Genomic DNA, 24310 nt, shown 5'->3' on the forward strand with positions numbered 1-24310 from the left:
AAGTCTGACAGATCCCTTTTGTTCACCACTTAAACAGAAGTCATGTATTTGAATTAAAAGGTCTTAGAGAGGAGACAAAATTTTTAAGAACTAAAAGCCCCTTCTAATGTGGCTAGTGGTGAGGAGGAGGAGGAAGTAGTTTAGAAGGGAGGTTTCTAATATTTGCTTTCATCAGAGCTAAAAGCATTTGGTGGGATTTGGTGGGATTGGCCTTTGCTTACATTACCTGTACAGCCAGACTTTCATTTCATTAAAATGACCTTTTGCAGACCATGAGGAGCTTCCCCCTAAACTTTGCCTTTCCCTTGGCTATCACTGTCATATTTTCTGGAAAAATCCTTTTTGCCCAGGATTCTTCTCCTGGGAAGCTAAGAAACCTCAGAGAAAAAGGAAAACAATATTATCTCATTTGCTTCTCCTTGTTTTGCTGCTTTGGAATGTGGTTTGGAGATTGTTTATCCAACAGGTGCATGTTTGATTGGTTTCATGTGAATTGTTTTAACTTAATGACCAATCATGGTCAGGCTGTGTCAGGCTCTGGAGAGAGTCGCGAGTTTCGTTATTTTCTTATGAAGCCTTTTGTAAGGATCCTTTCGATATGATATGATATGATATGATACCATAAAATAATAAATTTGCCTTCTAGGAACATGGAGTCAGATTCATCATTTCCTTTCTGCCACGGGGGACCCAGAAAATACCACACAGAAAATACTCCACTCTGAAGGAGCCAGCCTGGAGCACAAAGAGGAGCTGATGCTGCTGCCCTGGAGCCCAGGGTGGTTTGGGTTCTCAGGTCTCAGAGCTGCATCCAGATGAAAACCCTGCCTTCACTCCAGGTGAGGTGGAAAGCAGCAGACTCTGGGAGATGGAAAACCACAGGATACCTGTGCCTGCACCACCTCAGACCTGGAAACACAATTTCCTGCTCAGTACACAGCCACCAGAAGAGTGATGTTGGAGATAAACTGGAGGACTCAAGTCCCTTCCATCAGTTCTTTGTGCAAGGACACAAGAGATGCTATAGAAATATGAGGAAACCTTCCTCATGCTTGGAAGCATCAAGGATTTATCTAGTTTGGGGCTGAATGTGTGAAATGGATTTGTAGAGAAATCTCAAAGCCTGACAGAAGGCCCACACAGTGTGCATCTGTATGCAAACCTTGAGACAAGAAATGCTGACTGAGAAATGCCATGGAATAGGACAGATACTGTTAAGAGAGAAATGGAAATAGAAAAAAGTTTCTAAGGATGGTTTTGTAAATAAGAGTGGATACTTTGGAGAAATAGAACTGTGAAAAATGCATTGTAGTGGGACCCATGAGGGGTAATTTTAAATTATTAGCTTTAAGGCATTTGCAGCATGCTGTAGCAAAAGCTGATAGGCCAAGAAACATTTCCAAATGTATTGTAATTAGGAAATGGTTGGCTTCTAATTGTGATGGTGTGAGTTATAACATCTGTATTGTCTCACCCTTCCTATGAGACTGAAAATGGAATGAAAATTTTTAAAACACCTCTCAGTTGCCCCATCTCTGGGTCACAAAAGGGCTTGATTCAGCAGCTGAGCAGAGGAGTGAGCACTTACAGTTGCATGGAAAAACCCCACACCTCCTCTTTCCTCCTTTCCAGCCTCTGTTGAAGCCATGTAATGTGCCAGGGAGTGAAGCAGAGTTGCCCCATCCAGCAGAGCTGCACAGACCTGCACAGAGCTGCTGGCAGCAATTACCTGGCACTCCCTGCAGCTGCACCTCCCAAACAATCTTTGTGCCTCTTTGGCACTCTGCAGGAGGAGTTTCACAGCAGCCTCCCCTCACTGCCCACCATGGCTGGCTCAGAAAAGGCTCCCTGGCTGCCAGGGGAAGCTCCTCAGATGTGGAACAGGGAGTGAACCTGGGGGAAACCTGAGCAAAATGGCACCAGAGCTCATCTGCCTCTTCCTGTGCACTCTGAGTGCTCCAAGTCTCTCAGGTAAATCACTGAAAGATCTTCACTGGCCCAGGCAGGAGGCAGAGAGGCTGTGAGTAACAAACTCCTCTTTCCCTTTGTTCAAGATGCCTCAGCAGCACTTAAATCAAATGAGTACAAGGTCAGGTGATCTTGAATTTTAATTCTTTTTCTAAAATGAATATCAGAATAAGCAAATGTAATCTGTAAATAAGCAAAGGCAATCTGTAAATTCTGTGCTGCAGGTCATTCCTAAACTCTAGAGGGAAATTTCAGTTTGAAGGAATTTAAGTAATGCTGTCTTTGTCTCTGCTCTTTTGCTGCTCTGTGAGAAGCTGAACTCTCAATTCTTCTTTCAATGCTGATCACTCTGAGTACAGGGATGCAGGGTCAGAGAGGAAGGATAGAAAGAGCTAATTAATAGCTCAAATCACTTCTCTGAGGAGAAGTGAATCACTCTTCTCTGAGGAGAAGAATCATTTGTCTGAGGAGACATCTCTGAGGTCTCCTTCAGGATTACCACCCTGGAAGGAGGCTGTGCAACTGGGAATCTGCTTCTGCAGGTAAATGCTCCACACCAGACCCATCTCAGAGGAGCTTGGTCTCAATTCCTGACTGCATTCCAGTGTTTGCAATCTCAGTCCTCTACAAAGCAAACATGGCCTGCCAGTGTGCTTGGGTTTTCCCTGGTCCAGGTTTCCTCAATGTGCCATTTTAGGTTATGTCAACAACATTCTGGTTGTCTTGTGCTTCATTTTTTTTCCTCTTCCTCAGAAAAAACCATTTTACAGCTGCCTCACTATTTGTAGCTCTTAGATGCTCAGAAAGAATCCAGTGACAGCATCAAGTGGTTTCTGCTGGGAAAGTTTCTTCTGTGCAATAGGGAAGATTATGACAACCATATTTTATAAGATGACAGAGCTAGACAATATTTTTTTTAAGAAATGTGGGGTTGTTTTTGCTGTATTTTTGCTTAAGGCTTGGCTACCTGAGGCTGTTCCAGGCAGGAGCACTGCTGCCTGTGTGGGTGGTGAGTGCCAGCCTCACAGTGTGACAGAGAGTGGGAGGGAAGCTGGGATAACTTACACCCTGTCTGCCATCCTCTTGGCCTCGGCCTGACATACAAAAATTCACATCCCAGTCTCCTTTCTGAGCAGAGAACATTTATCTGTGCAGTGCTGATGCCCCAAGCTGCCCTGTGGCTGTGCAGAGCAGACTCCAGGGCAGCAGGCACTGTGTTCCTGTCCAGCCCAGGAGTTGGGGTTTGATTCTGGGGGCACAAAAAGCCAAGGGGGATGTACCAGGGTGTTGCCTCTTGCTGTGAGTTTGGTTAATCAGCAGGTGAGGGAGGGATGGCCCCAGAGCCTGCAGGTTGGGGTTCTAGCCAAAGAGATTTTAACATAATGTATTATCCTTGTGGAAATTGCTATTTCTAGGACTTAGAGATGTGTGGCTTTCATTTTCAACATTTAGCTAATAAAGAAATGCCTTTATCTTCTCAAGATGTTATAGACACTATTTTCTTATTACCAGTAATGAGAATTCAGAATTCCCTTGTCAGACTCTCCTTGACTGAAATTTCTCCAAATGGAGAGTCAGACCATGCTCCAAGATACAAAAAGCTGGTGGCATTGTTGTCCTCCAGATTAGCAAAAGAAGATTAATCAATACAATGACTGGAAGTTAAAAAGGATTTTTCAGCCATATATATATATATATATATATATATGTGGCCTTTTATATATAAAGTTTTAAGGGATTTACCAGATAAAGCACTCCTGAACACTGTACAGCACCAAGTCTGAGATTGCTGTTTTTTCTTGTGTTTGTTGAACCCTTGAAAGGAGATAATATTACAAATAAAGAGGTAATTGTATTAATATTTTTACACTGTTCACATATACTTAGCAGTAAGTAGTGGTGATAGTAGTGATGAAGTAACAGCAAGTAATAGGAAATATTATGTTGTTCTATATTCACAGAGCAACAAGGATATTAAAATATATTCCAGAGTAATTAAACTTTATCAAGGTTTATTTAAGGTATTTTAAACTGAAATGTAAGACAGACACATGTACTAGACTTGACCATAGTTTGTTTGGGTTTTAAATTGTAATTCTCTAATGCAAAGAGGATAAAAATACTAAATTAAAAGGGCCATCCCATTCTAAATGGAAATTTATTCATTGAGTAACAAATTAAATAGAATATACTGCTGATATGGTAGGAGAAAAAATTGCTATTTACAGAGAAAATATCATTTCTTTGGCATGACTGGAGACATTAGGGTGAGAGTCAAAACCCTGGCTTGAATGAGTGCAGTTTGGCTTTTCCAGTGAGGCTGCTGGTGGATCCAAACCCAGATGGAAATGTGGCAGCCCTGGGCTCTCAGCCCTCTGGGTCCTGCATGTGCTCTCTGTCCAGTTGTCTCCTGCTGTGGATGATCATTGTTTCCTTTTCCTTCAAAATGAACAAACCAGAGCTGATGGATTAATTCGGCATTCAAACACTTCACTGTTTGTACTCTGTGCTGTTTATATAACCCAGAATTGTCTTTCCTCCCACTGTTAAATTTGTGTTGCTTTGTGGGCTGCTGCAACAGATGGGTGGGAGAAACCATGAATATCATTTGCTTGGCTATGACACAGGATTATGTCTAGATCAAAAGTACTCTGGAAAAGCATGAACTCTCCTCCAAACCGTAATTTTCAGCATATAATGCCAAACAGAAACTGAAATCAGTGAACTGCTTTTATCTCTATAAAATAGAGATAAATTATATGTGCCTCTACACATATATTGTCATTGGATAGAGAATTTTTCCTAGTGAAAGCAGGAAAGAATTTCTGTATGAACTTTTCATAATTTCCATGTTTTCCTAATTTCTGTATGAGCTTTTGTGATTCAGATGAAGTGAGATGGCAATTCACTGCCAGTAGAAAACTCACTGGTTTTGACAAGAAAAAGGTGCCCTAAGCCAAGCATAGCCAGGAAATGGAGATTGGACTCAGCAGACAGGGAATAACCCTTGGGCTATTACAGGATTGATAGTCCAATTCAGAACTCTCTGCTTTTAAAATGGGTTTCTAGATAGTTTAATAATATAAGGTTTAGTACTATTGGATGCAAAAAAATTTATATCAAAAATGTCCTAAAGCCAAGAGTTGAAAAAATAGGAAAACCTTCAGTGCAGCTCACCCCTGCTCAGACCTGGAGCTCCATTGTGTCTCTGAGTCCTGGGGAGAGCCAATGTTTGTTCATGGGATGAAATCTGGTATGGATTTCACACCGTCAGGTATGCCAAATCCCAAAATTAAAATGTGAACCAAACACAGGGAAAAGTAGCAAGAAATCTGAATGTTGAGAAGCACGGAGAGGACAAGAGACCAAATGGATGATTATGTTTTGCTTTCCAACTTTGTTCATCCTGTGATTCTATTGCAGTATGAAGGTCATTAAAAACTTTGCTTTTTTCATTTTTTACATACTACAAGTGCCTTGACTACAGTGCTCTGAGAGTGTGGAATCATAACCTACCAGAACTGCTGATGTGGCAGAGAGTGACCCTTCTGTTTGCTAAAGGACAAGGAAGAAAATTTCTCATCCCAGAGAAAATCTGAATTTTATTTGAAAGAGCAGCTGAGCATTGTGTCAATAATGTATGACTTGTGCTAAAGAATCATAAGAGAGTTGGCATAACAGTTCCCCACATCATTAGTGATTTTATAAAGATATGATAAAGGAAATTAGACAGCTATTGTTCCAATGCTTTAAAAAACATTGCTCACGGACTTGTCAGCCTGGTTTGATCCTGGGTAGAACAACTGACAATTTACTGGTTAACTTTGTAAACATGGCTCAGAAGAAAACACCCTTTTTAGTGGCAGTTAAAGACTATTGGATGACAAACTTGGTTAAGTGAGACAAATTTAATCAAAAAAATAATCTTTAAGTAACACATTGTGATAGCACAGTTCTCACTGTCATATTTTCTGAAAAATCCTTTTGCCAGGATTTTTCTCCTGTGAAGCTAAGAAGCCTCAGAGAAAAGGAAAACAATTCTTCTCTCATTTGCTTCTCCTGTGTTGTGCTCACGTGGAATGTGGTTGGAGATTGTTCACCCACAGGTGATTGTTCCATTGCATTCTGCTGGGAGTTGTTTTCACTCTTTGGCCAATCAGGGCCAAACTGTGTCAGGACTGGAGAGAGTCAGGAATTTTCATTATTATCTTTTTAGCATTCTGTAAGTACCCTTTCTGCATCCTTTAGTATAGTTTAGTATAGTATTCTTTAATATAATATAGTATCTTAAAATAATAAATTAGCCTTCTGAGAACATGGAGTCAGATTCATCATTCCTGCCTTCATTGGGACATTCCCTGCAAATATAATAAAGGAACTGTCCCAGAGCTGGGATCTCCCTCAGCAGCAAATCCAGCCTGGAAAGGAGCAGCACATTTGGAAACATGGTTTCTTTGGAGCAGTTTATGGAGTGAAACAGAGCCAAGTCTGTTATTTGGCTCCATTAAACCCAACTGGAGGGCTTGGCCTTCTCCTCCCACCACAAAAACTGTGGTGGGAAAGCTCTGTTCAGGTCACTGTTGGACTGCAGCTCTCAGCCTGGCATGGGCAGCATTCATCAGCTTCAGCCAGGCAAGAAATTCTCTGTCCTAAACCAGAACTGACCCAATATTAAAAATTCATCCAACTTTGGAAGTTATTCACTACATGAGGAAGCAATCCTCACACAGAGGTCTTGGTCAAACTGTTTTAGTGATACAATGAAAAACTGAAATAAGGCAAAGGAGCACTTTTAGCTGAGCTGCTCCATCCTTTCTTCTTCTCTGTAAAATACTTCAAACACTGAAGTGACTGTAGTGAAATGAAGCGTGTGCATCTGATGCAAAACAGTGTTTTGCACTATTCTTCTAAGCTTCTCCCAACCCGCCCCCCCAACAGTAAATTCTTTTTTTTTTTTTTTTTCCTTTCTTTTGCTGGGATTTTAGGAGGAGATGCTTTGTTGCCAGCACCTCAGAGTATCTCCATTCTTTCAACCAACATGAAACACTTCTTAACTTGGAGTCCTGTGATTGTCCAGGGAGAAACTGTGAGATACTCCGTTGAGTTTCAAGGGTAACTACTCAATTTTTTTATTCTTTTTGCATTTTGAACATTGTTTATCTCAACTTTCGGTTCTAAATTTTTGGTTGTCTTGTTCATATTCAGTTCACAAGCCTAAGAGAAGCTTAGCACTGTTAATGAGAAAGGAAAAATTCCTTTTGTTCCAGTTCTGGAACAGTTTGCAAGTTGATAGATGCTGGAGTAATCCAAGGTGTGCATCAATTCCATATAAGAAATCTTCCTCTATCCAAGAATTCAAAATTAAGAAGATTTGCAACATTTTGTTTAGAGGAGGAAGGAGAAAACATTGAGCTTTATTTCTTGTAAACGTTTTAAACATTTGACACCACAGCAGGTTTCTGGTACATTTGAGCTCTGACTTTTATTACAATATGGCTTTGGGATTGGGGATTGTGGAAATCCAGAGCACTGGGAATATTTCTCTGTTTTCTCTGGGGTGCCCCGACTCCCAGGGCAGCACTGACTTTGACCCTCATTCATGGAGAAAGTTTCTTAGACTTCAAGACAAACTACAATCCTTAAAAGTGTGAAATAGATGATAGAGAGTAGTGCAGGTGTATCACTTGGTGAGAAATTTAGGTTTTGGGATTTTTAGTATGTTGTGGATGGAAGCAAGATGGAGGGCACAGGGTGTAGTCCTGGGTTTTATTCTTCATGCTTTTTCTTTCTTCTTATTTATGCGTATGGGTGGCATTTTGTAATTGGGAAGAAAAGTCCTCATTGGGGGCTCTGTGGGATGAGTTACTGGGTTAAAAGGGAAAATAATCTAGGTGTTACTTCCTAATTGGATGGTTTAGTCCTAAAAGACCTTGTACCAAGAGATTGTTGGCCATTTTGTGCCTTCTAACGAAAAGCTGTGAACTCACAGCAGTGAGACAGTTTCACTGGTAAGAAATAATAAACACTTGAGTCCAAACACAAATTACTGTCTCAATTAGTGCCTTCAATCCATACCCAGAAAATCAAGGACTGGTCCCCCCCAGAGAGGATGATCAAGTCAACTGAGTGGGCCAGGCTTCATGCATCAACACTGTGTGGGCTGTCCCCACCTCCCACAGCACCGTGCTGCATTTGGCTCACGAACCAGTCAGGGTGATTTTCTCCAGATAAGATGCTAAACACACCCACACTGCTTCCAACACCTGTGGTGCTCCCTCCCCAGTGCACCCCAGTGCAGGTTTTACCTGGAAAGAACCCAGCAGCAGCTTTGGCTGCACAGATGGAGCTCATGTCAGACCGCTGCCTGTGTGCTTCCTCTCCTCCTCAGGGAATATGAGCGGGAATACGCCAACGGGAGCTGGATCCCCATCTCGGAGTGCTCCCTCACCACAGCCACCATCTGCAACCTGACCGAGGACATCTCAGCCTCCGTGGCCTACAAGCTGCGTGTCAGGGCAGAGCTCGGTGCCACCAGGTCACAGTGGGGCACCACCAAAGGCTTCTTCAACCGCGCCATGAGTGCGTCCTGCCTTCAATGGCATCTCCTGGGCTATGTGCTCAGAGCTGGGGGTGCTCAAAGCTGGTTGTTGGGGTGTGCTCACAGCTGGGTGTCAGGATGTGCTCAGAGCTGGGCATTGGGGTGTGCTCAGATCTGAGTTTTGGGGTGCTCTCAGAGCTGGGTGTTAAGGTGGGTGTTAAGGTGTTCTCAGAGCTGGGTTTTGGGGTGTGCTCAGATTTGAGTTTTGGGGTGTTCTCAGAGCTGGGTGTTGGGGTGTTCTCAGGTGCCCATTTGCACCCTGAAATGACATTTCCTGGGCTGCATTCTCAGATCTGGGTGTTGGGGTGTGCTCAGGTGCCTGTTTGTCCCCCCTTGCATGGCAGGTAGAGCACAGACAAGCACAGAGCACCTCCTGCTTCTCAGCTGCTCTCATCCTGGGTTTGGGGGTTCAGACAATATTCTTGAGTATGAGTTCATCCCAAGGCAGAGCCATAATCATTTGGGCTTGAATGTCAAGGATTTCAAAGATAAGCAAGATGACTGCAGGGATTTCCTTTCACAGGCTGGTCACTCTTACCCTTAAATTTAAAGGATTGTGTTCAACCTGGCTTGTTGTCATTTAATCCAAGCCATGTAGTCACCCCTAAGAGGTCCAGAACCTGATCCTAACGGAGCTTTTACTCTAGAAAACAGCCCTGTCATGCTCTATGTGCCTGGTACTAAATCCCACTCCATGGTTCCCTCTTCCCATGGTGTCAGATCTATGAGGTAACCTCAGAAGGAGAGAAAACTGGAACGCACAGCATTGATTTCCTCCTAGCAATGCAGGATGTTTTCTCCACATCCTTCCAAGTCCTGCAAAGCCTGAGGTCCAGCTCAACCCAAGGATTAAAATGAGCATACTGTTTCCAGGATTTCTCTGGAATCATTTCCTCTGTTCTCTGCCATGTAGTCAACAAAAACTGTGGTGGGAAGGCTATGCTGAGGTCACTGTTGGTCTGCAGCTCTCAGCCTGGCATGGGCAGCATTCATCAGCTTCAGCCAGGCAAGAAACTCTCTGTCCTAAACCAGAACTGACCCAATATTAAAAATTCCTCCAACTCTAGAAGTTATTCACTACTTCCTGAGGGAGTAGTCCTCACTCACACAGAAGTCTTGGTCAAAGCAGCACCATCAGAAGTGCCACCTAAGCTGCTGACTGTGTCTCTGTGTGGAAACATAGTCTAGAGAGTGCTTTAGATAAAAAATCCTTCCCTTTTCCAGCAGCTGTGGAGGCACAGACAGAGGCACAGGCCACACTGTCAGGCAGAGGCAGGGCAAGGACACCCCTGGGACAGGAACAAAAGCAGCAGCTTCTCATGGCTCAGTGAAGTGTTTGGCAGCTTGGTCCTGTGTCTCAGGGACCCCAAAGCAGCCTTCAGACTGTGTGACACTTCAGAGGCCACAGCTTGCGCTGGGATTCAGTGTGAATGTGACAGATGTTTGAAAAAGAACAGTCCCTGCAAGTTCTTGTCCTTATGCATTTTTCCTGCTCTGCTGTCACACCTCTTGGGAAGCCTGAGAGGAGCAAAGGGATCCAAACCCAGCCCACAGGGCCTGTCAGGGGTTCACAGGCAGCCAGGCCAGCAGCAGAGCCCCAGGGCCAAAGCCACAGGGGCAGAAGCACATTGAGTCATGGAAAACACTTTTTGAAAAAATCTTCCTAAAGCAAAGAATTTAGTCAGTCTTCCTTCTTCATTTCTCATCATTGACAGAGTAAGTTGCTATCCAGTGTGCCAGCACAGAGCTAGATAGAAATGCTCCTGTTTGACAGCTGCATCTTGCAATGTCCTTTTGTTAATACATTAGCACAATATTTTCTTTTAACCACCAAATGATAACAGTTTGATTTTTTTTTTTTTAATTTTGAGATGTGGTGCTAAGGAGATTTTCACCTTTTTTTTTCAGCTTTTCATTTAGAAGTAAAAAGTAGATTTCCAGACCTCCCATTTGTGGCACACTCATCATGTACATGCTTGGATTTTATGTTTTCATATTGCTCAGTATTAGTGGCAATTCACTGGATGTAAGAGCAAATTATATTAAGAACATCTCTTCTATATGGCACCATGCATCACTCTCCTTCCTTTCTTGAAAGCAAAGAAGTTGAAGCATGTTTCAGCTACAGCAGAGTGGTAAAAATTGGCATAGATAAGTGTGAATAATGGCACAGATAAATAGTGCAAACATGATCTCTGTACTGCCTTGAACTTCCCAGATCATAAATGTACAGTGCAGTTTCATCTCTGCTCGATTGATTCTCATTATTTCACTCACATTGCTCACAGCAGAATCCCAGACAAAACCAAGCTTTGAATATGAAAGTAAGCAGGAAGCAAATTGCCTCAAGATTCACTTGCATACATTTCCAAAACCTGAAGTCACAGCAGATCCTCAGCCCAAGTCTGTCTAAAACCATACAGACACTAAAAGAAAATCAGGATTCATGTGAATTACCCTGAGGCTCATCATGTTTTTTCCTTCACCTTTGAATAACTGCCAAAATTCCCAGGAATAGCAGTGGTTTTCCAGCTCCTGTTCAGTGTGGCAGAGCTGATCCTGCCCAGGGGCACAAGAGCTGCCCTGATCTGCTGTCCCAGCCTCGGTGGCCCAGCTGCTTCTGCTGCAGCTCTCATGGCACCCTCAGGCCAGGCAGCTCCTCCACTGCTGGAGGAGAAAATTCAAAGCCTTTCAAGTTCTGTGCAGCTCAGCTGCTGCCAAATTCCCATTTGCAATGCCAGCCATGGTACTCTCCTACTGAAAGTCTGCTCCTGCATTTGAGCCCACAGGGAGGAAGAGCAGAGAGGTTCCTGCCCTGCTGAAGCTGTTCCTGCAGGTTGATGTTGTTCCAGTGGTGATGGCAGCCTCTGTCCCTCCTGTCTGGGCACAAGGGGATCTCAGGGCTGGCTCTGGGTGCTAATGGTGCTCTCTGTGTTGGCAGCATCCCTCACCCCACCCCAGCTGAGGGCCGTGGCGGATGGGCACCATTTGCTGGTGGAGCTGGCGGACATGGGGCCCTCCTTCCAGTTCCGGGTGCTCTACTGGAGGAAGGGCCAGGAGACCAGGGTGAGTTTTACCCTCAGGTTGCAGGAAATAACTGAGAGTTCCCTGAGGGATGCACACAGGGCCTCTTTGCCCATCCCAGTTCCTGCCTGGAGTGGTTTGGTGCCACCTCACCCTGCACACACCAGGGCTTGCTGTGGGCTCCTCATGGAGGAGTTTGTCTGTTCTTTCCATATCTCCTTCTCTGGGAAAATGAATCCCCTCGACACCTCAACTATTGTGGTATTTTCTGTGGTTGAAGGGAGGAAATGATGAATCTGACTGCATGTTCTTAGAAGGGTAATTTATTATTTTATTATCTATATTATATTAAATATTTTATAATTATAATATATATTAATTATATTAATATTAATTATAGTCTATATTATAATTATATATTTATTATATTATATATAGTTATATATTAATTATATTAAAGAATGCTACACTAAAACTATTCTAAAGAATAGAGAAAAGACACAGACAGAAGGCTAAAAGATAATGAAAAACCCATTACTCTCTCCAGAGTCCCAACAGCTGGACAGTGATTGGTCATTAAGTTAAAACAATTCACAAGTTGGATAAACAATCTCCAACCACATTCAAAAGCAGCAAAACACAGGAGAAGCAAATCAGATAATTATTGTTTTCCTTTTTCTCTGAGGCTTCTCAGCCTCTCAGGAGAGAAATCCTGGCAAAGGGATTTTCCCAGAAAATATGACACTGACAAACTATAGCTAGAAACCAGAAGTCAGGAACCAAAGGTGTTTGTGCTGACTTCTCCCTCTGAAGTTCATCTGGTTACTCAGACTGGGGTTAAGGTGTCACAGTGAGGTGCTGACAAACTTTCCTCAATTTTCTGAGTCAGAAACTTCAGCATTAGTAGTCCTTGATGGATTTTGTTCCATTAATTTATGTGTTCTGGCTTTCAATCTGTGTAAACTTCTAGCTTGTACAGTTTCCTGCAATGAGCAATTCTGCACCTTGACTCTTGTGCAGTCTCAGCCTTGATTTTGGGGATGAGAGAGAGAACAATTATTCTCCATTCACTTTCCCTACCACTATATTAGCTTCATATTCTGTATCTTTCCAGGCCAAGGACTCCCAGACTCCTCAGCTGTTCCCTATGGAAGCCCTCACAGCTATTTTTGTTTTTGCCAGGGTGTGGGCAGGGAGAAACCTGCAGAATCCAAGGTGCAGGAACACTCTGTGTTAGCACCACAAAACAAAACAAGTCTTCCCTTGTCTCTCCAGCAATTGTTAATGTGAGCACCACAGAGCTGACAATCCCATGGAACCTGAACCCCAGGTTCCTGTTTCTCATGGAGGATGATGTGAAAATGTAGAAGAATTCTCATGAGCATAATTCCACATTTCTCAGGGTTGAATTGCATTTGTTGCTTTATTACCAGATCCTCCTGCTGTTCTTCACTGTTGTCTGTCATCTTTACTATTGTGAAGTGGGTTTTTAGCACCACTAGCAGGTATCAGTTTTCATTATTCTTCCTGATCACCTCTGCTAATACTGAGTCCCCACCATGGCTTCCTGCCACTCTCAATAAGCAATTTACACACATACAAAAGTCTTTAGCCTATAAAGAGAAGCAGGAGCAGGACTGCCCACTGTGAGATCCAGCTAAATGAGATAATGGGCTTTCTGACACCTTAAAAACAATCAACAGGTTTGCATCTGGTTGTCTTTTATGAATTAATTTTATTAATTTAACTTAATTATTTATTAAATCTTCTTCATTATGTGATCTTAATGACCTCAACATTCATTCCAAAAATTTCAGAATACTTTCTACCAACTGGACTGTTGCAAACATTAATTTTACTGGTCAAGACAAGTCCTGCGCTGGGACTCTTATTTTTTTTTTTATTCAATTATTTTTACATTTGACATGTCTCATTTGATGTTTTTGCAAGAGATCACTCCAGGTAGTCATACACATTATTTTTTCCTTGAAATCTTTTCAAACTAATGGCTCTCCATATCATGTTTCTGTGGAGAAGGCCATTTTGATGGTGGGAAGGACTTGCCCTGCCAGGAGAGCCCTCCTGGCTCGTTGGAGTTTTCCATATGTGTGGAGCTGGAGGCTGATCAGGCCTTCTGTGAGAACAGGTTTGCATCTGCAGCACAGCAAGAGGAGCAGCTGGGGAGCTGTTAGCCATCCTCTCATGGCTGGGGACACTGAAACAGCAAATTCATTTTGCCAGCAATGAATGCAGACCTATTTATGGCAATAAAGTAATGTGCTGCTGCTTACACTCTGTTTCAATTTGCTGCAGTGTGTCTCAGGCGCACACACCAAACTCACTGCCCCTCACTAACTGGTCCATCCCCTCTCTGAGCTCCCTGGCACTGCTCTCACACCCTGTCCCAGCACAGTGATGGTTTTGGCATCCATCACACCCAGAAAAAGCTCAGATCAATTGAGACCTCGGCCATGCCCCTCCTAGCAGGGTGCCAGGCTCTGATCCAGGGTTGTGGCCCAACATCATCATTCATCTCTGGCTTACATCTCCTTCCTTCAGCCCCTCCTGCCCTTCGTGAAGTATGTGGACTCATTCTGCACCCCACTGTGCTTTGCTGGCTGCTTTCATCCTCCTTTTGTCCTGCTCACATAGGCTCAGACATCCCCTGCTGCTCCCTCCTTTCCTCACTGGATGAGCATTGTGGTGATGCCAGACCATTTTTTGCATTTTCACTTTTCTATATCTCAGTATCCCTTGCACTGAGTTTTGGAGCTCTGTAGCCCATTATTGCATTCCTAGCTGGTTTTCCCAGTGATTTTCCCCACCATATTCCAAAGCGTCTAACCTACCTTGGTTCTTCTTAGAAACCAAGGCCAAAAAACAGCTCTTGGAGACACATTTTCACCAATAAACTTCAGTTCCACCTGAAGGGGGAGGATTTAGAAGGGGCATGAACTTGGGGGAGGTGGAGGGGGGGAGTTGAATCAACGCTTGTGCTCTTAATTGGTGCTTTTTTTAATGATGCTTTACTGAAGTTATAATTCTGTATTTATATATTTATACAGTTTTACTGAAGTTATAACTCTGTATTCAACCTGTGGCGGTAGGGGGGGGGAGGTTTGTGGACATTTTCCATACCTGCCCCTGGAGGCCTCCAATAAAGATCAACCTTTGTGTTACCTCCTGCACTAATACTATCTCAGAAGGGTGTGTTGTTTCATTCCCAGCTCCTTCGAGGCACCGATGCAGGGCTGCTCTCTGAGGTGAGATCCCTGCCCTGATGTTTGTGTTGTGGGGCTGTGGCAGGTGCAGCAGAAGGTGCTGAGGGAGGTGAGCTCCGTGGTTCACCTGGACACCATGGAGGCAGGAGCTGAGTACTGTGTGAAGGCTCAGACTCACGTCCAGGCCATCAACAGGAGCAGCAGCTTCAGCCCCACGCAGTGTGTGAGGGCTCAGGGTAAGAGCCAGCCCTCCCTCCTGCCCCCTGCCCTGCCCAAAGCTTGTGGGAAATCAATTTGAAGAGAATTTTAAAGTAAGTTTCTGAAATAGTTGGCTTCTGATTGTGATGGCGTGATTTATGACATCTGTATTGTCTCACCCTTCACATAAAGCTAAAAAAGTAGAATTAAAAAAAAAAAGAAAATACTCTAATTTTTAAATAATTAAAATATTAAATATTAAAAATTAAAAATAAATAATATAACGATATCATTATAATAATATTATAATATCATAATTCTTATAACTATACTAATATTATAGTATTATATTATTTTATTATTATTGTAATAATTATAAAATATTATATTGTAATAATGTTATAATACTTATCTATAGATACTATATTATTATATAATATCATATCAGATTAATCATTATAACATTATATTATATAAATGTGTTAAAATATAATTATTATAATAAATTATTGTAAGCAATATTATATTATTTTATATTACAGTGGTATTATAGTGAATTATTATAATAAATATTATAATAATATTATAATGAAGTAATTTAAATAAATAGAAATAAAAAATTAAAAGTTATATTATGATTTTTAAAATAAATAATAATAAAATAGAATAAAAGTTTTTAAACACCTCTCAGTTGCCCCATCTGTAAGTAAAAAAAAAGCTTAATCCAACATATGCTCTTCCTTTTGTTTCCACTCCAACCTCCTGCCTGGTTTGCTGTGTTTGTTCCTTTGCAGAGGTGCAACAGGAAGGGTGCAGCCCCACCATGGCACTGGAATTGGCTGGGGAGGGATGTCCCCAGGGTGGGTGGCACAGCAGCCACAGAGGACTCAGGCTGTGCAGTGAGTGTAAGCTCCCTGCAAGGTCTCTGAGAAGTTTTGCTGCTCTCTCATTTGCAGGTGACAAATCCATGTGGTTGGTTACTGCCCTCATCGCCTCTGCTGGCTTTGCTGTGGCAGTTTTGACCCTGCCTCTCCTTGCCTGGAAAATCAGTAAAATCTTCCAACACTCCTGCTGCCCTGCTGCTGTCCTGCCAGACACACTGGTAACTTTTTTTTTTACTGTGTTTTATTGGATTTTAGCATGCTGGGTATTCACAGGAGCATGGGGCAGTGATAAAGAGCAGATTTCCAGGAAGCTTTTCCCTTTCCAGCATGAGGAGCTGAGCTGCAGGGATGCAGCAGCCCTGAACTGCCTTTAGCCCCAAACCCTGAGCAGGGAAGACGCTCCTGGTGCTTCTGGGGAAAGGGCTGGGGAGGCAGGGACTGCCCCAGCTGCTCCCTGACCCCACCAGCTGTGCCACTGTCAGCACTGCTGCACGTCCCTGCTACCCCTCTGAGCCTCTCAGCAGCCTGCCAAGGAGAAATCAACCAACAGCTCCTGGGGAAAATGTGAGAATGTCCAACTCAAGTGAGAATGCAGCTTAGCTGCTTCTGTGGCTGTGGGCTCTCTGGGCAGCTGTGGCAGGAAGGAAGAGAGGAACACTTTGTGGGGAAAAGGACAAGCAGCCTGAGGGTGTTTGAGGGAGTGCATTTGTTTTCCAGAAGGAATCAGAGCCCCCCACCCAGCTGATCCTGCGGGGCAGGGAAGAAGCTGAGCAATGTGACCTGATGGTGGTTGTGATGCCCTCAGAAGAAGCTCTCCAGCTATGGATTCAAAAGGCACTTCAGAGCAGCCCAGAAAACCAACAGCCCCTTTGTAGCAGCTTCCTCCATCCCATCAAAAGCAAGTAAAGGTGGCAGCTGCCAGTTCCTGTCCCTGTCCTTCATACCCTTAGGAGCAGACATGGGGTGACCCAGGCCCCCTTTTTCACCAGAGCAACATCTGGAGAGCCCAGTCTCTTACTCCAAATCATTTCAGCCTCGTTGTTTTTATCTCAGTAAGAGCTTCTTGCATGGCTAAGCCAGCTGGAATGATCAGGGGAAAAAATGCAGACCCTGAAGTGAGGTGACATTCTTTGAAAAAGGCATGAGGGGATGTGGCATCCCAATCTGTGCACGTGACAGGCACAGTGCTGGTGCCACCAAAACTTGCAGACACCACCATGAGGGATGCCTGCTTTCACCAGTGCTTTGGAAGGAGTGCTGTGGGAAACAGCCAGATCTCTGAAGTGCTTGGAGGGAGCTCTGCAAGACTAACAGAGCATCACTGACAGTGTACAGCTCCAGTATCACCCAGTCAGGGTGTCAGAAATGCAAAAGCTGTGTATTCACATTCTCTGAAAAATCCCTTCAACCAGGAGTTTTCTTCCTGGGAAATTGAGAAGCCTCTGAGAAAAGGAAAACAATTCTTATCTCATTTGCTTCTCCTGTGTTGTGCTCATGTGGAATATGTTTGGAGATTGTTTACCCACAGGTGATTGTTCCATTGCATTCTGCTGGGAGTTGTTTTCACTCTTTGGCCAATCGGGGCCAAGCTGTGTCAGGACTCTGGAAAGAGTCAGAAGTTTTCATTATTATCTTTTTAACATTCTGTAAGTATCCTTTCTGTATTATTTAGTATAGCATTCTTTAATATAATATAGTATAATAAAGTAATAAATTAGCCTTCTGAGAACATGGAGTCAGACTCATCATTCCTGTCTTTGTCAGGACATTCCCTGCAAGTATAATAGTGTATACATGAAGGAAAAACCAAGACCTTTAGGGAGAAGAAAATTAGGGGTGAATTATTTAAATGAGAGAGGATTGGAGTTGAGAAAGATTGGGAAAAGACAGAGAAAGGTAGGCTCCAGAAATAGTAAAAGAAATGGGAAAAGAGAAAAAAATATGTGTGAATAGTGGTCAGGATTTTCCAGGGTGCTTGCTGGGCATCCCCGTGGTTCAACACCATATCTGAAACAGGACAGGGATTATTTCACACCAGGCAGATGTGTTGCTGTGGTCAGGAGGGCCAGAGTGAGGGGCAAATGCAGTTCTCATCTTGGCAAACAGGAATATCAGGCTGGATGGATCAAGCATCACAGCATTGCCATTTAGTGACCATCCCACGCCTGATAACACCATTATCCTCCAGGCAGCTTCTCCTCTTGAGGAAGGAAATTGCAAAAGACAAGAGAAATTCCTTCTAAATACAGATGAAATACAGGAGTTGTGTATATTGCAATTATGGCTGTCACACTGGAAAAAAAAATCATTTATCACCTGTAAAGCAGAGACATGAAAAGACATTGACCTGAGAAGCTTTTCTCAAAGGCTCTCAGTGGTTTTAATGAAATGCAAGACATCTCAAAGAGTGCACCTTTTCCAGTTCCATTCTTGCAGCCTTATGTGAGGCCATGGGGTGGCAACAAAGCACCGTGGAAAGGCAGAAGTGGCTCAGGAGTCTGTACCTGTGCTCTGCCCAGGCACTGTGAGCCCTGGCTCCTGGCCAGCCCCTCATTTTCCTCCTGCAGCCCACTGGTTTGGTGGATTCCTATCCCTTTTGCTTCTTTCTGGACAATACTGGAGTGCAGAGCTTTGGTGTTGAACTTTAGGATTGATATTGCTGAATATTGAGCAAATTACAAGGTGAGAAAGTCCATGCAAGTCTGGGCATTGAAGACTCAGAGTTCATTATTAGTTTGTTGATAATTAGCTGGGGAATGCCTGGCTACAAGCACCCATGAGATGCTGGGCCCAGAGATGATTTGGGAGAAAAGAGGAAAAGGGCATTTCCATGGGCAGAAATGACCCAGCAGCTCTCACCCTCCCTAAACCAAATTGGAGCAGCACTGGGAGGCAGGCAGGGAGTGATGCTGGCAGTGAGCTGCAGTGTTTGGGGAGCACACACAGCACAGAGCTTCAGCTCCTTGCAGGGTCAAGGCTCTTGGGCAAGCATCCCTTTGCACAGCTTTGCCCACTGCTTGAATTGTCAAGGGCAGATCCACATCACAGAGGTGATGGGGCTGGTTTAGGGAGCTCCTGTGCCTCACATTTATCTTTATTTTGTACCCCATTGATTCAGAGAAGTTCAGTGCCTTGATTTCTCAGCGCCTTGATTTCTAGACACCCCACAGAGGTATAGAAATTTCCATGCACGAAATGATCCTCTGGCTTGTCCATGCCATAGATCCAAGAAGCCTCAAGCAACTCCTCCTATCTCTTGCCCCCACACTGCTGCATTTTCAGAACCACAGAATCAGAAACTTCTGAGCTGGAAGAGACCCACAAGGACCAACAAGCCCAATTGTTAAGTGAATGGCCAATATGGGGATCAAACCCACAATCTTGGCATTATCAGCACTATCCTCTAACCAGCCATGGAAGCACCAGCAATTATTCAGGGGTATATAGAAAAGAAGGGAAATAAAAGCCATTGAATGTGAAGGGCTTTTAAAAAATTATTTTCCTGTGTATTTTCCAGCTGCACATTAAGCACAGAGCATATGTTTCTTCCCCACTTGCAATAACAGATTTAATGTCCTTCCTCATTGCCAATAAAGCAGTTAAACTGTTGTAGAAAACTGCACAGACAACATTAAACAAAAGAAACACCCAAGAAAAAATTCTTAAAATGGGGACATGGGAGAGAACTCTCTAAGTGCCACTGCCTCCTTAGCAGACTACTCTCAATTTACATTAGGATATTCCAGTTTATGGCAGCTTGAAGCCAAATTTGAGATGGTGATTGAAAATCCTTTTCAACCTCCTCCTTGGGAACAATGTGCTGCATTTTGTTAAGCCTGAAAATCATGGTAGAGAACAAGAGCAACTCCCCTGCCTGCCATGTGCACAGGGCAGGGTGGCCCTGGCATGGGCAGCTGCCATCACTGACTCCTTCATTCATTTTCCTGCTATCCAAAGGTTGATTTTGGCATGGCAAACACTGCTTTTCATTACTAATTTTGGTCCCACCACCACGATACCACCTTGCAAAAAGGCCCAGGCCATTCACCACAGTGAAGAATGTGTACAGATGAGATTTGCTCTGTTCCTTTCCCTTCATGAGGTACCAAGTGGCTCCATTTCTTTCAAAATAAACTTTTCTACTTTTCTAAAAAATGTTGCACCAAAATAAAGCACAAAGCTGCATCATCTTCTGAGTGAGTTTTGGTTTTGTGCTCTGTTACCTGTGGGATGTGAGTCCAAAAACTCAACCTTTTTATGAAGACTTTTTAAGAACAGAAGAAGAGGTAATTAGAACAGTTTTCGAAGAAAAAATTATGAAGATCAGCATAAAAACTGTGGATTACCTGAGAATTTCAGCAGAGTTACATATTGCTGCACTGACAAGAAAGCAAGGAATTCAATTATCTGTTCCATGACACTAACAGCCTGGAATATAGGGTAATTTTTCCTCTGAACTATATTTCATTAGAAGTATATTGCTTTTTGCAATTTTTATTCATTTCTCTCTCCAATCAAACCGAGATCTTTAACTTGATAAATTACCATTTTACGTGTTTCCTGCATTATTACTTTATGTTTTGTCTCTTTTCTTACAAAATCTAGAGGTAACCAAAAGCACTACTTGGACTGCAAATCAGTTCCATTTCTTGTGAAGGTGGTACTCTGTCCTGCAAATAAACTGCTACGAAAATAATAAACATCCAAACCAGAGACAGATATTTATTGCCTGAAGAATTTGCCTACAGATGATTCTGTTGCTATTACAGTGCAAAACAGCACAAACAGAAAATTACTCAGTTCACGTCTCTTGTGGTGCTTCTCAATAAATGGAACTATTAAAAAAAATCAGAAATTACTAAATCAAGACATAAAAGCAATTAAAAGATGGCAAGGTTAAGTGAAATTGCCCAAGTAAATACTGCACACGGAGCCCTAATTTGGTTTCCTGCCGTGCATGGGCTATAATTTAACTGTTACTACAGAAATGGCCCCTTCTGAGGATTTTAATGTCCATGACTTGCTTGGGATCAGCTCAGAGCTTTGTTAGGAGCCAAGGACATGCTGTCCCCATGCAGGCAGTGGTCCTACCACACACCCTACCCACCCCACAGCCCCAGGCAGGGCTGGCAGCAGCTTCCCCTGGATTCACACATCCTCAGGGCTGGAATATATATATATATATATAATTTATATTTTTTATTCTTAAAATATTTTAATTTATATTTTTTATTTTAAAAAATATTTTATATTATTCTTTCTTAGATCAGATGCCTGAATCAAGAGTATGAGGCCTGTTTAAAGACTGAGTACAGGTTTAAGTCAATACATTTTGCCTTAAGTCAAACAATTCCCATTTGGCAGAACTATTTTAACTGAGTGTCTCTATCAGTATCCAATCCTGCAGTCTCTGTTAAGGGTGTTATTGTATTTGCAGGGGTTACCCCAATGAAGGCAGGAATGATGCATTTGACTTTATGTTTTTAGAAGGTTAATTTATTATTTTATTATACTGTATTATATTAAAGAATGCTATACTAACTATACTAAAGAATACAGAAAGGATACTTAATGAATGCTAAAAAAGATAATAATGAAAACTCATTACTCTCCTCAGAGTCCCAACGTGGCCATTACTGGCCAAAGAGTGAAAACAACTCCCAGCAGAATCCAATGGAGCAATCACCTGTGGGTAAACAATCTCCAAACACAACACATAAAAAGCAAAATAAGAATTGTTTTCCTTTCCTCTGAAGCCTCTTAGCTTCTTAAGGAAAAAAATCTTAAGCAAAATAATTTTTTCACAAAATGTAAATACCAGAGGGTGTTGTATTAACATACACAAATACCAGGAGTCTGTGAAACCTGGATGATTTGGTGGAGGAAAGGAAGGTCTCTTCAAAGATGCACACAACCTCAGAGGTCAAGGGGAGAGGCAGAGCGTTCCCTACCTGAGACCTTGCAGGGTACTGAGAAAAGAAAGGACTTTTCCCCATCCAAAACCCAGCCAAGGAAGGGGTTGGAAAGAGGAAACATTCATGACCAGCTGTGAAGCTGGAAATACAGCTCCCAAGCTGAGCAGTCAGTGTGGTGCTGCTGAACCTTTCCCTCCTGCAGCCCCATTCCCATTTAAGCTCCCAGAAGATTCATAACACTTTCCCTTTGAAGAATTGCTCTCTCATTTTGCCCCTTTGCTGAGGTCAGAGAGTTCATGCAGACTTGTGAGAGTGGTCTTTGATAGCAGCCAGCTGCAGCTCTGTCCTTTTATCTCATTGTGGTGTCCAAGGCAGCCTTCCCCTGCTCCAGCCCTCCCTGCTCTCTGCTTTCCCTCCGCTCAGTGTCCTGCTCGTCCTCCAGGTTGCTCATCTATCTCCTCCCTCCTGCTGCTCTCCAGACAGCCTGATGGCTGGCATTCTCCCTCTTTCTGCCAAGTCCTGGCCTTCACTCCCTCTTCTGCCATCTGCTACAACTTCATTGTGAAATTTCACATTGTTCAGAGCCACACTCTGCTGGGTTTGGTTTGCTGCCTCAAAAGTCCCTCAGTTTGGGGGATGTCTCTCCCCATGAGACTTTGTGCCATTTTGGGACAGTCTTGCCCAGGCCTTCTCAGGAAGTTTGGCATTTTCTCAGTCAGTTCTGCATCCTCATTTTCCTCACTTTTCCTTCCATACGCTGTGAAAAGCTGTCCCCAGCCAGGCAGGAGCTTTCCAAGCAGCAGCCTGTCTTCTGCCTGCTGACCTTTTCTCTTCCCCTTGGAACAGTTATGCAATTACCTGCCTTAGCTCTGGAGACACATCTTTGCCACTTCGTTTTGCTTTCAGTATTGATCTCTTGATTTTTTTAGTTTGGTTGCTTTGTCTTCTGCCCTGCTCCTGGGGGAGAGATTTCTGCTCAAACTGAGGTTTGCTACTGAAAGGTTTAAAACCTTTGCTGGCTGTGTGTATAAATTTGGTGTGGTGTATGACTTCTCTCTCAATGTAGACCAAATGCAGTGCCCTGTTACATGCAAGAGCCAGCCTGACCCTCCTGCCTCCCTGCCCTCACCTTCAGCATCACCACCTTGATGGGGTCATGGGCACATCCCAGGGGCTCTTGGTGCCCTGGCTTGGAATATACCCCCATGTGCACCCATTTTCTGCATGGCCCCATCAAAATCCACCCCTGCACCTAAGCAGCCTCTTCTACTCTGCTCTGGAAAAGTCTATTTCCCCAAGTGCATTTTGCAAAGGTCCAATTTCTGCAGAGAAGATATAGAAACATGAAGCTCCAGGTATAGAGCTTGCTCCAACAAATCTCCCTGATCACTCCTTTCTAAACTAAAATCCCACTGCAAATCATGATCTACTACTTAAAGTGCCTGGACATATGGATGAATCCTAATTATGGGGGAAAATACGTGGACATACAAATAAGCAACATTATTCTTCATATAAATGACACCAAATGCACACAGTTTGATCCTTTGCCAAGCAGAAATTGAAAACTATAAACATTTAAATGTTCTAGCTTCTGTCCCTAAAAATACATTGATAAGAGAAAGGGAAAAATGTCTTAAAAAACACAACAAGGAAGTAATATAAATGAATTCATCTGTAGTTAGTGTAGTTGCTTCCAAAAGCACAGTAGGATATGACAATATATAACTTTATATGAATATGGAAATCAGATGCCTGGCTTATAAAAGAGCATGTTTGAGTAATGAACCCTTTGACATGTCTCAGCACTGCTCTGTTTGTTGTGGCCACTTTTGCTCTGGGGCTGCTCTCATGCCAGGCCAGGGTGCCCAGGAATATTGAAAGACTCACAAGCTGCCATTAAGGCTTTGATGTGCAAGAATGCTTCTTTAATTACAGCAATAAAGAATGAAGTGGGTTCTGCTTTTAGAGTTCTTCTTAAGTGGGCCTGCAGCTCCTTGTGACAACTTAAGACATATCAAAGTTAGCCTTAACAAAGAGTACTAAATAGTAATTAAACTTTCATCTTAATCCAATCCAACTGTCAATTGTGAGGAAATAATTCTTGTAACTCTAAGACAGAAAAATTTATGATTCAGGATCAAAAGGAGGATAGTGTGATACTTAATTCACTCCCACCACAGGTGGGCACATGTAAATATCTGGTTGGGAATTTCCTCAAGAATATTGTGCTTGTTCAGCCCTGACCTTTTGGACTGCCTCATATCATAGTTAGCCTTAACAAAGAATACTAAATATTAATTTAATCCAATCCAACTGTCAATTGTGAGGGAATAATTCTTGTAACTTTAAGACAGAAAAATTTCTAATCCAGGATCAAAAGTAGGATAGCATTACACTTCATTCACTCCCACCATAGGTGGGCACATGTAAATAGCTGGCTGGGAATTGCCTCAGGAATGTCGTGCTTGCTCAGCCCTGACCTTTTGGACTGCCTCTTCA

General features: G+C 42.9%; 1 protein-coding gene across 1 annotated transcript in view; it reads left to right on the forward strand.

Annotated features, from left to right (window-relative positions):
• The first annotated feature begins 815 nt into the window (after positions 1–815).
• IL20RB (interleukin 20 receptor subunit beta) overlaps positions 816–24310 on the forward strand; it is a 28914-nt gene continuing 5419 nt past the window's right edge. Inside the window, exons 1-8 of the mRNA XM_058035834.1 lie at positions 816–839; positions 1839–1971; positions 6954–7080; positions 8357–8547; positions 11508–11632; positions 14897–15047; positions 15966–16111; positions 16611–16727. Of these exons, the coding sequence (XP_057891817.1) occupies positions 816–839; positions 1839–1971; positions 6954–7080; positions 8357–8547; positions 11508–11632; positions 14897–15047; positions 15966–16111; positions 16611–16727 (1014 nt within the window). The remainder of the gene's footprint in view (positions 840–1838; positions 1972–6953; positions 7081–8356; positions 8548–11507; positions 11633–14896; positions 15048–15965; positions 16112–16610; positions 16728–24310) is intronic.

This window comes from Melospiza georgiana, chromosome 16 (genome assembly GCF_028018845.1).
Source record: "Melospiza georgiana isolate bMelGeo1 chromosome 16, bMelGeo1.pri, whole genome shotgun sequence".
Lineage (NCBI taxonomy): Eukaryota > Metazoa > Chordata > Aves > Passeriformes > Passerellidae > Melospiza > Melospiza georgiana.